A 19,037-nucleotide genomic window follows, 5' to 3' on the forward strand; every position below is an offset into this window, starting at 1 on the left:
GCTTCGAATCCCACCTGAGTGATTTGCCTGTGGATTTTGAATTCACACAGCTCGGGAAAGTATACAGTGCTTCATCTGTTCCTTGCTCTATGTTACAAAACATCAGTGTTTAAGGGTAAACAACAATTTATATTCTTTGGAAAGGTTATGAAAAACTTAACCTGACCTGGGGTCGATTTCACAAAGAGTTAGGACTAAGTTAGTCTTAACTTAGGAGATACCAAAAACTAAGGCTAGTCCCAACTGGAGATAAGACTATCCTTAACTCTTTCTGAAATCCACCCCAGAGCGAATAGAAATAAACCAATGTTAAATGAACATTCAACCATTGAAAGACCTCTAACCTCTGACCTGACCCCTGGCTTGACCCAATTCCCTGAATTCTTTTGACCTTATGACCTTTACTTACTTGTAGTATCTGGTCCCCTGCTCTGATTCTGCCATCATCACCTGCTATGCTGTTGGGATCAACCTGCAGCAAACACAAAGAACAAAAGGACACAGTAAATACCACAAGTTTTCAAGAAACAGAGAAAACAAACACACCCTTGCTTCAGTCACCGTGGTCAGACTGCAGGACTTCACTCACAAGGTTGTGGGTTTGAATCCCTCAGCTAACCGCTGACTTCACAATGACTAGAATAAATATTGTTGTCTAGTTACTGAATCTCACTTTCTTGATTTGTGCAATTCATAATCTTAGACGTTAAACCGATGTTTGTATGATGAGAGAGATTGGCTGTTGCCAGCTTGGTGTTTATATCCCCTTGTGGGAGTGCCGAGTTCCCTTGATGGAAGATTATCTAAACAAACTAACAATCAGGTGGATTTTGCAGGATTCTTGATGTTCTGCAATATATTGACACTGAAAAAAATTACTTAACAAATTTAACATCACGATTCTTCAATTAAACAAAACTCAAGCTTCAAAAGAAAAGTCTGCCAAGTAATAAATTTGGACAGCAAGATATACAACAGATCATTTCTCAGCCCACCGATAGAATGGAAATTAATAAGGCAAACATGTTGTTGAATAAAGACGAAGATCAGAACGTATGGTTACACTCTGTGTAGGGGTGTTTGCATGGAATGATTAAGTATGGTTAGCCACTTGAGAGCTTCAGGAAGAATGGAGCCCAAGGAATGATGGCTCAACTCAAGGCGTAGTTCACGATATTAATCAGAGTGATTAGACACACATTTAATCATGTGGTCTCAACTACATGGTAAACAAAAAAAAACAGCACATTGAACCCGAGAATGATCACAAGTTTGTTTGGTTTTGGTTAAAGGCGCTTCATTGACATACATACTTGGTAATGTATTTATACTTTCAGGAAAGTCACTTCCTTGGTTTTCTTTTTTTCTTTTTAGGAAGAGCATTTTTTTTTTTTCCCCTTTCCTTCCTCTGCTGTTGTTTTTAACAATCATACAGAGTTTGATTGTAAATGCTGTCTTAGTTTTGAAACCTTCTTCCAAAGTTCCCTAATAAAACCTGCAGAGAAGCAAGCTATCCCAGACTCACCAGAAAACTTGACGCTCAATTCATTGTGTGTGTGTGGAAGTTTTTTTCTCTTAGTGCAGTTCATAATTGTTGCTATATATCACCACTTATGTCTCCAACCGTAAACAGGCCGGACGGATGAAACCCATTATCAGATTGTAACACTTCAAATAATTGACAATTTGAGAAGATTACATTATAACCCTAATGTTACAAACAACATGAACTATGAATGCATTTATAAAATGTGGCAGCACTATATTTCAGTCCTTTCATTATAGCACGCAGCACCCATTTGTCATATTTGCAGTAAAGTGTTCGCATCGGCACCAGTACAGCTTCATCCCTGTGGACCCACACACTCCATTTTTTTTTTCCTTCGCCCTTCCTCTCTGCTCTTTATATCGAGCTGAGATTTGGCCAAATTGAAATAGTGCGGAAGATGATTTATGGCAATGGAGCTGTTTCCATGGCTCATTACACCTGGCTATCAGAGACTGGAGGTGTTGAAGCTAGCAGTGTGCCTCAATCATAACCCTTAAAATCAGACTTGTAGATTGAGTTACACGCATTGCACAGAGAGAGCTTAGCACACCCCTGCCAGTACAAAGGGTTTGTATGTTTATAACATTTTACACAGGCTGGTATTCGTTACCACGATTGCCCGCAGGGAATTTATGATGATTGAACTTGTAGGTTTATTATTAAGTTTTCTTTTTTTGGCTATTTGTTTTCAATTAAAAAAATGCATAACTGTGTAAGGACAACCACTTATGGAGAAAAAAAATTCCTGTTACAAGAATGGGAAACGCTTCTTGTGAAATTTCCATCCATTAAAAAATTGTTGTTATATTTTTTCTTGCTTTTTAGTTCCAAGATGAAGGCATGCTCTTTGAAAGAAACATTTCCAAAGAAGCAGGTTACCATTTTGGGGATAAGGCCATAGTTCCATGTGCACGTGTTCAATGACTCTTAAATGTAATTTTAAATATTGAAAACATAGTTTGACACATTTTTGCTTTGTATCATCATAGTTCCATGTGTACGTGTTCAATAAGTCTTAAATGTAATTTCAAATATTGAAAACATAGTTTGACGCATTTTTGCTGCGTATCATCACCTCACCATCTCCACGCACGCTAGGCTAACCAAAGTATTGACACAAGCACTACACAATGTTCACAAGTATCGACCACTTTCCTTATTCATCTATAAAATGATGCCGTGTGGATGCAACCCCCATATCAGCTCCTGGAAGCAGGTGGTGAAACAACCAATCAGGGCAATAAGAGAAAATCACCTGTAACTATTCACTGCGGTATTGACTCTCAAACTGCCTTCAGGTGAATCCATGACAACATTGGCATCCCTAGTCTAATTCAATTTCTCCTCTGTAGCCCAAGCCTTAACATCCTTCCGGCCTTGTAGTCGTACCTCTCCCCAAACCAGTAATTGCACCGCATTGTCCGTTGATGAAACAGCCCAGGGATTCACAACTTCGCCTTCCTGACTCTTCCATCTCATTTTTATCTCCCCTCCTTTCCTTATTTAAAGACGAGATTGGATTTACTGCAAACCTCCCTACTACTACTGTATCCCAACAACTCTTCTTAGTCATTTACCTTCCAGTTCATTGGCACCAAACCAGACTGACTCAAAAACTGATGCGGACTGGATACACAAAATGGCCTCAGGGTGCAAGCAAGAAACATTCAAGACAACATTCAAATAACAAATACGTCAACTATCTTGTACTGATTTGTTTTCTTTTTCTTGACGTATTAAGACAATCTTCCCTGACTTCATGCGATAAATTGAAACTTCTCTAAAAGGGTTCATGATGTGTTCTAAATGAGTTCTGAATGATTCAATACAGTGCCCTTTTTGTTGAAGTGAATATGCAAAATTCTCTTTCTTAAAGACACTGGACACCTTTTGTAGTTGTCAAAGACCAGTCTTCTCACTTGGTGTATCCCAACATGCTTTAAAGACATTGGACACTATTGGTAACTGTCAAAGACTAGTCTTCACAGTTGGCGTATCTCAACATATATATGCATAAAATAACAAACCTGTGAAAATTTCAGTTTAATCGGTCGTCGAAGTTGCGAAATATTAATGAGAGAAAAATCACCCTTGTCTCACCATGGTCACACGAAGTTGTGTGCTTTCATGCTTGATTTTGAGACCTCAAATTCTAAATCTGAGGTCTTGAAATCAAATTCGTGAAAAACTACTTCTTTCTCGAAAACTACATCACTTCAGAGGGAGCTGTTTCTCTCAATGTTTTATACTATCAAACATTCCCCATTACTCGTAATCAAGAAAGGTTTTATGCTAATAATTATTTTAAATAGTTACCAATAGTGTCCACTGTCTTTAACTTAATTAGTTTTTCAGTACATCCCTCCACAAAGGGTATCACTAAGGCACGCTGCCAAAGGTAGCACACTCCTTTACCAGCACAACCAGCCATTTTTGAGATACACATCAGAATCACAAGCCTCCCGATCTCTCAACAGCCCCCACCCCCACCCCCCCCCCCAATCTATTCATTCTTAACACTTCCACTTCATTAGCAGCACACCTACGGCTGACCCAAGCACCCCCCTATGTGCAATGCAAAGAAAGGCCTCAGGGCAGACAACGGGGATGGCTGGGGACCTGGGACAGAGAATGATTTCTCAATTCCACCTATCCTCTGGTCTTCTGGTTTAGAGCCCAACAGATTAAAAACTAATAACATTTTGTGGAGGATCTCAGGTGGAATTCGGTGATGGAGATTGGAATTGGTCAACGCTGGCCGGTCCTCCTTGTTTGATTTCCTGGGGGTGTGTGAGCGTAAATTGTGCCAATTGAATAATTTGAGGGATGTTTTTATTTGTTTGGGGCTTGCCCGGACACTCACTGTTTCATCAGTAATTGGACGCCACAATTCAGGACACATGTTGCCTAATATTACACCTATATTTCAGGCCGAAAACAACATTTCAGATGAGACGAAAAAATGGCACAGCTTGCATGCTTGTCAAAAACAAATTAAGTGGACATTATTCATCTGAAAAAATGTATATAATTATTTCCTCTTCTTTTATTAGAGAATAGGTGCTTGTAAACAAATATTTCACTGAAGCTACCAAAGCGGTAAGCAAATACCTTATGTGCAGAAATTTGTCTTCTGGCTAAACATATTTTCAAATACCTTTACTATTTTTCTCAAAACAAACGGCATGTTAACAAAACTCCCAACCCAACAAAACGATACTGAAAACATCTCTTCAAAACCTGCATCGACAAAACTGGAGAAGATATCCCAATCGAAAAGTCACTCCTTAAATACCCCCTCAAGACTGTTACCGGATAGTCCTCAATAGTTAAGGTAGAAACACGCGACACGAGAAAGTCAGTGTGTTCCATTTCCTTCTGAGCAGAGTGAAAGGACACGGTCCGCCCCGGAGCACCTCCCAAAACCATCCTCAGATTTATCTAATTACACTTTTCTGCCCTGCAACCCTCGATTGCAAAATGCTGGGCTTCTTTCTCCTGGATGCCTTCCGTACACACTTCGGGATTCATTTTCTTTACGAAGCGCCGATTTATGATTTCATTAGAGGGGAGTTTGTTCCTCTCTTGGTCTTTCTTAGAGGCAAACAGCCAGTCCGGAAGGGAAGGAGAGAAAAAACGCAACATATCTTGTGTTGATTTTAAAAACGTTTATTTGGTTATTTTGGCAGGGAGATTTCTAGTTTGATTTCATTCTTTTAACAATCCACTTACAGCGCAAACAGTCTTTAGGTGCAGCAGCAACTGGGCATTTCAAAAAGATCATAAAGTAGATATGTTATTACTACTGTGCCATTAAAAGACTTACGGTAGATAAATTAACCCAAATTTTAGTGCTATCTAGACATCGAGAAGCTGTATGAGAAAGCTGACAACAATTCCATCTTGCAATCAGGGAGATCTTGTACAACAATCAGGGAATTTTAAGAATTACATTCAACATAAAAGAGGTGGGGGGGGGAGATTTTCAAATGTGTTCAACAAAACCTGGGGTCGATTTCACAAAACTCTTCCTAACTTAGGACTAGTCCTAGGCAATGCTAAGAGATAGGACTAGTCCTAAGTTAGGATGAGTTACTTAAGACCAGTCCTATCTCTTAGCATTGCCTAGGACTAGTCCTAAGTTAGGAAGAGTTTTGTGAAATCGACCCCTGGAGAGATTGGTTTATTTTCTATCTGCAGAAACGGGAAGGGTTTGCCGCTTTGGATGGTAAGAGTTAGAAAGGGCATCCATGCTGGTCACAGTGTCTGCTAAACAGAGGGCCCAATTTCTAAGAGCTGCTTAAGCAGAATTCCCTGCTTAGCAGAAATGAGCAGGATACCAGTCACAAATTGTACATGTGACATGGCATTTTGGCTGGTAACCTGGTAAGCATAATGCTGCTGTGCTTAGCTACTTTTAGTGCTTAAGCAGCTCTATGAAATTGGGCACTGGTGTATGCTTCCTAGCTTTAAGGCCCTATTCGAAACCACAGGCTCGGCTGGAGCTCCAGCTTGGAATCCATCCACCTAATGAAGTCCCTAAAGGAAAGTGCACGTCTTCTAAATATCTGATGTCTTCTAAATATCTGATAACGCCTAACCCAAGCCCAAATCATGGTTTAAAAAAGTTCCTATAAAACTGACCATTTCCAAAACACAGCTGTTTTGTTTTTCGTTTTTTTTTCATCAGACAGCGAGAAAGTCCTTTATTTCAACAGGTGATTCAGTACTACTGAAATAAACTTGATTGATATTCAGCCAAGACAATGACACGGTGTGATTAATCTTATACTGCCGGCCAGCAAACACGCTTTGTGATTTTCAATTCACTCTCTCCTTGCACCAGAATTGATGTGAAGTTGCTGCATTATCTATCTGCATCAAATGATTCATTACAGGTGTGCTGGATTTCTGTGAATCACAGCAAATGTCACCTTTTTGAAAAAAATTCAAAATCAAAGGGACAGTTGGTATAAGCAGCTTTGAAAATTGTACTCATGCAGAATGAAGGACACAATACTGAGAGGCATTTGATAATGAATGATCTTGTCTTTTCAATTATTCAATTGCATTTGATGCAAAATATGTTTGCACTGAGTTTTACTGCTCACTACTATTCCACACTGCTAGGCAGAAGCATGTTCTGTGAATTATGCGTCAACTAATTCAGGTATTTCACTACATGTATAGTCATCTAAAGGCACTGGACACATTTGATAATTTTCATTCAAAGACCAGTATTCTCACTTGGTGTGTATCCCAACATATGCATAAAAACTAATCTGTGAAAATTGAATTTCAATTGGTCACCAAAGTTGCAAGAGAATAATGAAAGGAAACAAACGCCCTTGTTGTACAAATTTGAGTAATTACCTACAGTGTCCAAGGCTTTTAATAATCTTTTATTGTGAGAATTAGGTTAATTTCGCTGAGAGAATTTAAAAATTGGAAAAAACCTCAACCGATTACAACAGTTATAAAAGCTTGGTTTGATAGTTGAATATTTAACGGCTGTATAATTGTGCCTCAATGTGTTCGTAAACCACCAAACCACACCCCCCTCAAAATGATGATTCAACCATCGAGATGAATTCTCAATCGTTCAGTCTGGTGCTAGAATCGATGCCTTTCCCCCAGACTCGAGAACCCAAATGCCTAAAGGCAACCATAAGCAGATGTTACCCCGAATGGCCCAAGCTCGATTCCGCACAAAGTAGCGATCCCTCACAAACTCACACATTGAGTATACCGGACGATACATCAATCCTGATGAGTCAATCCATTCCAAGCATTGGATCTGAATGCAATGCAGCTACCTTTTAACATAGTTTGGCGAGGGTCATCAATCTGTTTAGTCACATACCTTTTTTATCCAGTAGTTTTGTTTTTGCTTTTCCCATAAAATAAAGCACCGCCGTCAAGATAGCAACAACTGCAGCTTATTTTGGCCTTTTTGTGTTATAGTCTTGATAGATTGTGTTTGTTTTCAGACCTGTATGTTTCGTTTTTGAAAGGGCAAGGGCAGCAAGGCCTTTTCTTTTCGGTAAAGGGCACTCTATGACTAAGTTTTAATTTTAATTTTACTATAGCATTTCAAGGGCACCAAGACATTGATCGGGGGCATATAGGTAATCACCTCTCTTGCCTCCGTAGTATCAGGCCTGTGTTTAAATTAAAAAAAAAAACACTGTGAACTAGTTTTTTTTTTTTTTCCATTGCTAAATGATGAGCAAACATTGAAATAATTAAGGACTCTAGTGTAAAACATGACGGAATGAAACAGCTCTTCACACGATCTTCTTTGGAAGTGTTTTCATCAAACGTTAAGACAATTTCTCAAGGAACGTTCCCTTCTTTTTCCTTATGTGAAAAGGCTTAAAAGGCAGTGGACAATGTTGGCAATTGTTAAAGACTAGCCTTCACAGTTGGTGTATCTCAACATATGCATAAAAAAACAAACCTGTGAAAATTTGAGCTCAGTCAGTCATCGAACTTGCGAGATAATAATGAAAGAAAAAACACCCTTGTCACACAAAGTTGTGTCGTTTAGATGGTTGATTTCGATACCTCAAGTTCTAAACCCGAGGTCTTAAAATCAAATTCGTTGAAAATTACTTCTTTCTCGAAAACTATGGCACATCAGAGGGAGCCGTGTTTTATACCATCAACCTCTCCCATTACTCGTCACCAAGAAAGGTTTTATGCTGATAATTATTTTGAGTAATTACCAATAGTGTCCACTGCCTTTAAGACAATTTCTCAAGGAATGTTCCCTTCTTTTTCCTTCATGTGAAAAGGCATAATGAATAAAAAAAAAAATGAAATACTTTTAAATGTTTTATGGGGGAGGGGGTCCAACGTGACAAAGAAATTGAACTTGGCCATTCTAAATCTGTACATCTCTACATACCCTGCAAGGTTTAATGAGGACAATGAAATGTTTTAAAGGTTTTTGGGGGGGTCACAGTGTGAAAAAACAAACTGAACTTGGCACTTCTACATCTGTACATCTGTGCCTCCCTGCTGAAGGCTCAATAAGATATCCATTCAGTAAGAGGCGCTGTCAATTCTGAATGCTGAGGTACAATGTAACCCTGTGGTTACTGCCATCCAGGGTCAATAACGCTCAACCTCCCAAATGTCTCTAGTAAGCCTCTAAATCCCCTCAAATAAGACATTTCCACCATTAACACTGACCCCTGTGGTACCCAAGAATGTTCCTACATCAACTAACCCTGCCATTGGGGGCTCGGAAGGACTTAAAGTCTACATCTACTGGTTGGTATCTTGGCCCTCGGGCCCTGGCTGAGCTCCTGCATCAAACCAATGGAGGAAGGAAAATACAGCTCTTCTGTTCTATTTCATAGAATCGTGACACAATCCTCGTCCGAGGTCTACTGTGCACGCCCTCTATGTCGGCTGTTGACAATGAGTACCAATCAAATACAATGTGACATGCACGTTCATTGCCAATGGTACCAAACTATCTAGGGTTGTTACTTGGTCATTTGTACACGACCTAGTTAGTCAACTCCCTGTGTGCCTGTCAAGATGCTGATGAAACTGAGGCTAACCGAAGAACAGACTGGTACCTTTACACATAGACTACCTGATGACCATACTGGCACACAGGGAGCCTATCCACACTTTTTTTCTATAATGGAGAATGCTGGATTTTTTTCTCAGGGAAGACAACCTCATATTGGAAGTAAATAGGGAACAAATAAGGTCAAATTAACCCCCATTTCCCACTCGGCATGTATACCCAATCCAACACTGTGGGGGCGAGGATGGAGAAACTAAAGGGGTTAGGGTTGAAACAAGATGCTTCAGTAAAAACCACAAAAATTCACTACTAAAATCTTCATCTTACCAAGTCTCCTTTAACATTTTCATTAATCATTTCATATTTTGTAAATTGGAAAGGCAAAGATAATTGTATCAATACATACACAACAAGTCTTTCCTAAAAACGGAAGAAAGCGAATGGTTGTCCTCATCAATTCCGACTCATTTATCAACAACAAAAAGAAGGCTTGATAATTCACTTCCTGCTCCCCTAACCTGAATACCGACCTCGCCTCCTTCAAATTTTAATTGCAAAGAAACGACCCCAGAAAGAAAAGCACTTGGGGAAAATTGCTATCCAGGGACACAGAAGCTGTAATTAATAATCGAGTGTGGTTTATGCGTTATGTGTAATTATTGAAGACCCTCGCTGGTTTGTACAATCTGTACACGAGCAGGATGATAGTGTTGGAGTGCATGCCAAGGTATTCAATGTAGTAGTTAAAACTCATCATATTAAAGGTACTTGACACCTTTGGTAATAGTCAAAGACCAGTATTCTCATTTGGTGTATCTCAACATATGCATAACAAATTTGTATAAATTTGGGCTCAATTGATCGCCAAAGTTGCAAGAGAATAATGAACGAACAAACACCCTTGTTGCACAAACTTAAGCATTTCGGATGCATAACAAAGACTTCAGGCCTTACTTGAGTGAGAAATGACCTCTTACTAAAAAAATACGTTACTTCAGAGGGAGCATATACTCTTACACTATCAACAGCTCTCCGTTGCTCGTTACCAAATAAGTTTCGATGCTATAACTATTTTAAGTAATTACCAATCGTGTCCAGTGCCTTTAAAAGGAGGGTTGTTTGTTTGAAGTGTGAATACAAAAAAAACATAAAAAATTCAGAAGGAAGATGTTGTTCCCTTTAAAGCAAAAGCAATTAAGTAGTGTGTGTATTGGTCAGGATAATGGCCGCTGATCACCAGGCTCCTGTCAGAAGGCGAGATTGAGTTAACTGCAGGTGTCCAGTGCTGATATTGGGGCCACCGATATTCAGGGATTAATAAGAGGCAAATTAGATCAAGTCTTGTGGTGAGACCTGTAAGCTGGGTACAAGGTTGGCATACCCGACCCATAACTCAATAGCGAAAGTACATTCAAAACGATTGCAAAAGGGAATGACAACTACAACTGCTATGAAACTGAATCCGATCTCCATCTCAACAAAATATAGTTCCCTGAAAAATTAATTTCCCCCCTAAAAACGTTGACGAAAACAAGTCTTGAATGGGAAGATCTTGTTCATGTCCAATTTCATTTGTATACCAATCCGGCGCAGAATGAAGCCCGAAGATTACCTGTCATATCCGACTGGAGTAAAATGCAATTTCCATTTCAAGTGATTCAGATTTCCATAGCGATGGGCGGACAGGTAGACCGAGGGGGGGGGGGGGGGGCTTTCTTCTCTTTATTAAATGCGGATTACCTAGGTAACTAGATCGTTCCAGCGCCCTTCCCATTCCTTCCCTCAAAAAAAAACCACACAACGAAGAAACACCATAGCATATCAAGCAATCTGGCAATGGATGATGCAAAACCTGACTTGGCAACCTGCTGCCGACCCCTTGTGTAAGACAATGCCGTCAAATCCCGCTCTGATCCGCAGCATCTTTCGTCTGCAATCAGTTAAGGATAAAGAACTCTTTACCTGTCGACCGACCGCAGCTTCTCTCTTGTCAATTGCAATACTTCTCTCCTCCGCTCCCCTCCTCCTTGTGGAAACAGAATTCCTCCGTGAAGTAATCTCAAGAATATAATGCGTACCATCATCATTTCTTTTAGGATAATCTAGCGGGCGGGGGAGATTCACTCAGTATGCATGAAACACGAGATGGGGGAAGGGGGTGGGGAGAGAGAATGTATACCTGAATTCATCAACAGGGTTTTATGGCGTTTTGGGACAAATGGAATTCTATAGCTAGGTTAAGCTTGATGCATAAATGCGGACAACAAGTGATGTCATAGACCAAGCATAGTCATCCCAAGTAATCAAAATGCCTCCATTTCAAAAGATGTTCGGCCGAGGTCTCTGTTTCACTAGATTTAACAGCAATTCCAAAGTTGGGAATCAAGACAGTTGGAAAGAAACAAACAACCCTCTTGTTTAAAAAAAATATCAACAAGATTAAAGACAGGATTCTGGTGTGCATTCTATGGTCTCCATCACATACTCTTATAAAGACATATTACTACACTTTGGGTGAAAATTGGGGAGAAATTTGTCAAGTTGTAAAAAGAAAATGATCTCAGCCGTCATCGGCCATCTTGAGACCTGTGCATGTTTGAAAAATCTTCACCTATTGAAAAATTACATAACAATGTTGAATTGTTTTTATTTAGTTGAATACAATGATAAACTCCTTATGGCAGTCTATCCATCCTTGAAAGCCACACTGAAAGGGAAGGTACACGTTTGGTAATTACTCAAAACAAATATTAACTTAAAATCTGAACGAGCATTGGAGAGCTGTTGATGGTATAAAACATTGTGAGAAACGGCTCCCTCTGAATAATAACAATAATAATAATAATAATAATAATAGTATGAATAATGAAGTAGCATAGATTTTGAGAAAGAGGTAATTTCTCACTAAAATAATGAAAGACTTCTAGCCTGAAGTCTTTTATTCCTATCTAAAAGCACACAAACTTCGATGACCAATTTAGCTCAAATTTTGGCAGGTTTGTTATTTTATGCTTATGTTGGGATACACCAAGTGAGAAGACTGGTCTTTGACAATTACCAAACGTGTACCTTCCCTTTAAAGGACAAATGGTTGGAATTGCACAACAACCCAAGGAAAAAGAGGGATTAGGAGCACGAATTCCAGTACCTTCTCTCCCTCTTTGTACAAAAAAAAACCCAAAGCGTAGCATGTTAGTTGAATGTCTGTGCACTCTACACAATGGACTGTCCACATAAACATACATGACAGCTGTCCAACAGACTGCAAAAATAAAGGGCACTCAGAAGTTATTCCGGACATTAAACAAAATGACCGCCGAAAGCCAGTCTGGAAAAGTTTCGCGGCATATGGCCACATCTGACGTCAAGTGGTTAAAAAGCTCAGAAAAAGTTCATAGAACTGTGACTGGAAAATAAATAAAAATAAGGCTTGATAAACACAGTTTTATGATATGGGATTTGAGGCATTGCATGGTGAGGTATCAATATATATTTGGTTTGCGGTAACACCATGTGTGTATCTACTAGCCAGGTAGATTTTATTCTTTCAAGAACTGTCTTGCTATATGCTCTACTTTTCAGGTTTTATGATAACTTGTAAAACGTACCTCACTGATGATGACCCCAGCGTCCTCTTCTCTAAAACAACAAAGTGTCAAACCCAGTTTGGTTCCATCACTGCCTCTCGTTAATGTAATATCCTGCGTGATGAAAGATAATAACAACATGAAAATAACACATTGGACAAAGAGCCAGACAACAGATTTTTTTTTATCACATTTTGCCTATCTTAAAGAGTAGAAGTTTTTAAATTCATTCGTGAATCATGACACCATTAAAAAATATGGTTGGAGCTATAGGCCGTATCCGAATTGGCGTCTTCGGCTACAGCTACGGCTGTTGCTAAGGGTGTCCTACACTTCAACGCATGATGACGCCGTAGCCGTAGCTGTAGTGGCCAATTCATATACTGCCTTACAAACATCTTCTTTCTTTCTCTAAGAACTGCAACTACACAAGATTTTAAGGATAAATTCCCTGATTAAAGTAACAGTTCAAACCCTGGTTTTCAGTACAGCCTAGAATTATTTTATTATTAGCTTCCAACTGTGAGTCACAACTAATTTCACATTCACATTGTAGAAGTACCAATCGGTCTTTAATTATGAATGTTGATGAGAATAACATGTATTGACGTCACGGATCACTCTTGACATTTTCATCATAAAACTGCGTTTTTAAATCACACACTTTACAAAAAAATGAAGAAACTTTGTTCATGTTTCAAAATCGAGGTGAGGAAGTTCCTATATTCAGAGGCCATGGTAAGACCGGTACCAATTGAGAATGGTGAATAGTCTTTCTAATTGACCACTTGCATTCAATTGAACTTCACCATTGATTGCATATTGTGGCATCCGGCATGCGAGCAATATCGTCCGCCAACAACAACAGATGCACTTCAATGAATTTTTTTCTTTCTGATTGAGCATTGTACGCTAGAGATGTTTTGCATCTCGTGGTTTTTTTTTCTCTGCTTCTTACTGGTTTGCATAATTGCATAGATTCTGAAAAGCATTCAACTGAAATTTAATGCAATTTTCAATCTTTCGCTTCGTTTTTTTGTGTTGTGTACTTTCAGCCATCGCCATGGTGATCACCATGGAGATGACATCCTGAGAAAAGAAGAGGAAAAAAAAATCAAACGTGCATACAATGATCACACACTAGCACTCACTTTACACACCTTGCTGATATAATAAACCTTGGCTGAAAAAAAAATCTTTATGACATCGCTGCCGTGCTTGCTGCGGCAAGTTAAGGCAGCAGCCAGTAATAAAAGCTGGCAACGACAGAAACTTAAACGCCGTGAAAATATATGACAACTATCAAAACTGGCAGAGTGGAAAGCAGAGTCTTACAACCGAGGCTCTGAAAATGCCTTTTAGTCTAGGACCTTAAGGGAAAAAAAGGTAATTCTGATATTGAGTATGCTCCTTTTAATAAAGGGAAGCTGAAATGTAGGATCAGAATGAATTTAAAGGTATAAAAATAAGCAGTTGAAGATCAAAAAGAGTTCAGCACCAGTCTTCCTGTAAATTAATTTTCCTCACAACACATTGCAGTGACACCAAATGCAGAAGTCAATATAAAATCAAAAAAGGTTCCTGATTTTGCCATAACAAAACCTCAAATTCGGAGTATCTGCACACTTTAAAAAGTCAAATTGAAGACTTTTCAGACCCTTTTAGTGATACCTTAACACAAACTTAAGCCTAAAAATAAGTGAACAAAAAAGCAGGGGAGAAACAGGTACACCCACACACTCTTTTTTTTAAATACAAGTATCGTAATTCGGTTCTTTACCAGCGGATGTAACAATTCATTACACACTTCATCAATTTCTTACGAACTCAAATAACAAAATTTATTATACTTTTCAATGCTTCTTAAGGATCTGTAGAAACCCTGAAATTACTGTGAAAACAAGTCTATTGGAATTGGCGTACTTTTCTCAAAACTAGTACTGCAACTTCCCTTTATAACAGCAGATTTTATTTTATATTCTACTCATTACGAATGCTGAGCACTCTCCCATATTGAGTTTCTTTTTCCAAATTGAGCTTCAATCTACATCTAAGAGTCCAATTTGAGTCGAGTTGGACGAGGGCACGTAGACCGTAATTCCCTTCCCTGACCACAATTTTCTCTCAGGTTCAGTTTTAAAGCTCTTTGGTACATCAGCCTCTTACGAATTCACTCAGTTTTTTTTTTATTGTAAGTGCACCATCAGACATTTCAGTCATGTTTGAGCAGGACTGCTAAACTGATTTCAACAACAGCCCACTCGGTTATTTTCTTCCTCTTGGAAATTATGACTTGAGATGGGTGAGCACGGGGATTGGAAGAGAAAGCTGTGCAAGCAGTATCATGTCAAGTAATTTTATCTAGACGTAGGGAAAATTACTAACAGGCTGTTTTATGAGAAGTGTGTGATTTGGTTATCTCTTAAAACATGGGAGCAGCACAAACATTCTTGGAGCCAGTCCAATGAATTGTCCTCTTTAACCCTCAACTCAAAAGTGTAAGTAAAGGGTTCACTTTGGACTCTTTATTTCTCCCCTGTGTCAGCACTTTTCCTCTTTCAAATAAATTTGAATGCTCAAGAAGAAATGTGTTTAAATCATGAAACCAAGGGGGAAAATGAGAAACCACACTCCTGAATTAAAGGGTCTATGTAACTTTTGTAGGACAAAAAACACAATGTCCACAGATTTACACTAAGCTTACACAGTTTGAAGATAATGATAGTAGAAAGCTTCCCTGAAAATATTACGTGCTGAGGTGCTGGAGTTTTTGGGAAATGAGTAGTAAAACAATGTCATTATTTTAATCAGTTACAAACGTATTTTCATGACATTGTTTTACTCTTTTCTCATAAACGACAGCACTTCAGTAAGTAATATTTGAAGGGAAGCTTTCCACTATCATTATCTTCAAACCCTGTAAGTTTAATGTAAATCTAAGGACATTTTGAAAAAGTACCCAAATCCTTCAAACAGAAACCTTGCTAAGGTTATTAAAAAACAACTTTGACAAAGTTTCTCAAAAACCAAGCCCTGCCGTCGATATTACCAAAGTCTTCTTAATTTAGGATAAGTCCTAGGACTTGGGATAAGTTAAGTTGGGTATCCAAAGATGTAGGACAAATTGAACCCATCCTAAGTTAGGACAGGTTAATCGTCCTAACTCGAGATAGGATTAATCCTAGCGTTTCGGCTGCTGGAATTGCTTTTGTTCCTCACTCTCTAGCTACCACTTTCCCTGGACAGACGTGTTCTCTGTATGAGTTTAGAGGCTTTTGCATGAGGCGCTTTCCAAATGTCTTTTATTATTATCATTATTATACAAACTTCAAAGAAAACTCACCTCATACTCCATTTCATAAGCTTTGTCCATTCCGTCCTCATCTATGATGGGAATGTCCAAATTGTCCATAGCGTTCAGGTCATGCATGAGGTCGTCGTCAATGACTGTCATTTGCTCCTGTGGGGATATCTCACAAAGCCTGTGGAGATAACAAACGATATTGTATAAACAATAGATTATTATATATCGCTGCGGTACCCGCTGCCAAAACATAGAATTCAAACTGCATCTAGCCACCGGGCAATCTCGGTAGTCTAGTTGGTAAGACACTGCTCTAGAATTGCAAGGGTCATGGGTTCGAATCCCACCCAAGTAATATGCCTGTGATATTTTTTCACAGGGCTCAGGAAAGTACTGAGTATACAGTGCTAACACACATCGGTGTATGGGTAAAAATCCACATTGATATTGTACAAGAATAAACTCTATAATAATAGTAAACTAGCGGATACCACCACGTGTAAATCTCTTTTGAGGGAGTGTTGGCTCTGAAAAGAGATGGTTTGGTCTTGACGTTTTGTACAGTTTCTTGAAGTTTGGAAGTTTCGTACAGTATGCTCGTCCTCTTGAGAAAGTTGTATTCACATTGTACATGTGTATTACTCCAATATGGATACACCTTTTTCTGGTGCCCTGATTACCATAAATGAATTGCAATGGTACCTAAAAAAAAATTGAACTTTCTGCCTCTTCTAGGAGAGTTTGCAGCTCTGTATTAAGAAGTGTGCAGTGTGGATTGAACAGATTATACACATTAGTTGGAGATTCACACACACAAGTTTATTCCACAATACAAATTTGCACAAGAAAGAAAAGAACAGTGAAATTATAAAAGATGACGAAATTCATAAAATTCGAACTGACCCGTCGATGACGATTCCGCCATTACTGGTATCCAGTGGGCTTGGGCATCTCTGTAGGACCTTCCACAATAAGTCTTCACTCTGTAGATCTGTCTGTGTGCCGACGTTACATAGTGTGGCGCAGTCTTTGTCCCCCGTCGCCTTGTTCCTAGTCGCCCTCCGTAGGACCTGGACGATGATGGGCTCATCGGCGTTCTTGAAGGCCTCCACCGCTTCTTCATGAGTTGCCTTCGAGAGGTCCACGCCGTTTACCTGCAGGAAAGACAAATCATATTTGAATTGTTTAATATGTTTTAATTTTTAAAAGAGAAGTAAACAAGAACAAAAGTATGCCGCCAGAAGAGAAAGAGATGAATGTAATCCACGAGAACCAAGTGCCAAATCTATCGATGGGAAATATAACCTTAAACAATTTACGTAATGGGTGATTTTTTTGCGGAGGACCTACTTCGTGATGGCATTCATTTCCATCTCCGCCATGAAAAAACCAAAGAGGAAAAACAATAAAAACAAAAGCACATTCAACTTCAAAAAACATTCAACTTCAAAAAACAAAAAACACAAGCACTGTTAAGTGTTTTCGTGTTTGGAAATGGGCATGATTTAAATGCCACTAAAAGCTGAAATGGGTGAATGGTAAACATCACTTTAATGGAAGTAACAAGCTCGCACACACAAAATTACTACAAATGCAAGGAATTTAGAACCGTTCTTTCATCATTAATTTATACTTTAAGGAAACAAAATGACTGAAGTACTGCCTGCCCTGGCAAGGCCATGTTAATATGAGGGGGTTACATTTCATATCCAGGCAACAGTTTAAGAGATGGCAATTTGAAAGCTTTTACACCGGTTTCCCGCTCATAGCAACCAGCAAAGTAAAGTCACTGACAGAGTCTTGAGGTATGTGTTAATGGGGCAAGTGGGAGGGGTCACCGGGGAAACAAATGCAGACACTTGTGCCGAGAAAAGAAAGCACTTGTCATCAAGTTTTGTTTATATGCTAGCAATTGCAGGTAATTAATAACAGTTTGTAGTCGGCAATGGACTGCAAGGATGGACAAAAAAGCAAGTTACCAGGGTCTTATTTTAGCCCTTTTGATTAGGCATGATATTTGGTCCTTTTTGGGAAAAAAAAGTAGGACTGTTTTATCCAGTACAGGATCTAACCTACACACAGGTTGTATAGGCTTTAACAAACTTTTCAGGCCTTATTATTAAACCATTTTGCTGATTTTGCAAAAAGAAATCGGAAAACAGACTGAAGTAGGAAGAATATCAGGCCTGTTTTATACAGCAGGACATTCCAGGGAATGTCTGATAGGCCTTCTTATGCACATTATAACTAGCAAATTCCCAGGGCCTAATTTCATAATAGCCTGTACAATTTCTTTTGCTAAGCACTGAATAGTATTGCTTAACATAAAGAGGTAACATGCCAAAAGTACATTAAGTTTACATTGTTTGTGGCTGGTGCCCCACTCAATTTTTGCTTAGCAAAGAAATTTGTCAAGCAATATTTTCTGCTAAGCACCTTTATGAAATTGGACCCAGGTAATGGCTGTTCCATGGGACTTGGTTACTTCAGCTAACAAAATGAGATAACAAAATGTAAGAAACATACATGGGACAGTGGTGAGCTAAAAAAAATGCTACTCTAACATAACATGAAACAAATATTTTGATTTGGTATGTTGCCTAATCACCATAGAAGTGAAAAGAAAAAACCCCATGGCAACATTAAACTTGATTATAACAAGACGGTGTGGAGAGAAATACTAATTGCTGCAGGCAAAACACATCACGCTTCTCTTCACTACTGAAACATGGCAAATTAATCATGTAATAATATTTGCGCACTCGCCACACACCTCGTTAACCATCACAAGTCATGTACGCGAAAAAATGTAGCCAGGCGCACCTGTTAATGTACACACAAACATCACAATGAGCCATGTCCCATGAGGTAATTCCCACGAGGTAGTTCCGAATGTACCGAAGTGTAACATTCACAAGAACAGCTCCAAATGATACATCAATGAGGTTTGTTTCTTGATACAGATTGATGTCACCCTATAGGTTGTCTGTTGTGACATTAGTTTTCTTTATATCAATAAATTGTGTGCTTCCCGGGGAGCGCTAAATTTAA

The 19,037-nt window shown here is 38.9% G+C and overlaps 1 protein-coding gene across 2 annotated transcripts in view; it reads right to left on the reverse strand.

Annotated features, from left to right (window-relative positions):
- The window catches only part of LOC139953379 (E3 ubiquitin-protein ligase PDZRN3-like), a 207,955-nt gene that overhangs the window by 27,611 nt on the left and 161,307 nt on the right, over positions 1 to 19,037 (reverse strand). For both annotated transcript variants that reach the window (XM_071952891.1, XM_071952899.1), the window contains 4 exons: positions 16,890 to 17,140; positions 16,026 to 16,164; positions 12,704 to 12,796; positions 410 to 472 (listed from right to left, as the gene is read on the reverse strand). In XM_071952891.1, coding sequence (XP_071808992.1) covers positions 410 to 472; positions 12,704 to 12,796; positions 16,026 to 16,164; positions 16,890 to 17,140 — 546 coding nt within the window. The remainder of the gene's footprint in view (positions 1 to 409; positions 473 to 12,703; positions 12,797 to 16,025; positions 16,165 to 16,889; positions 17,141 to 19,037) is intronic.

This window comes from Asterias amurensis, chromosome 2 (genome assembly GCF_032118995.1).
Source record: "Asterias amurensis chromosome 2, ASM3211899v1".
In the NCBI taxonomy this organism is placed as follows: Eukaryota; Metazoa; Echinodermata; class Asteroidea; order Forcipulatida; family Asteriidae; genus Asterias; species Asterias amurensis.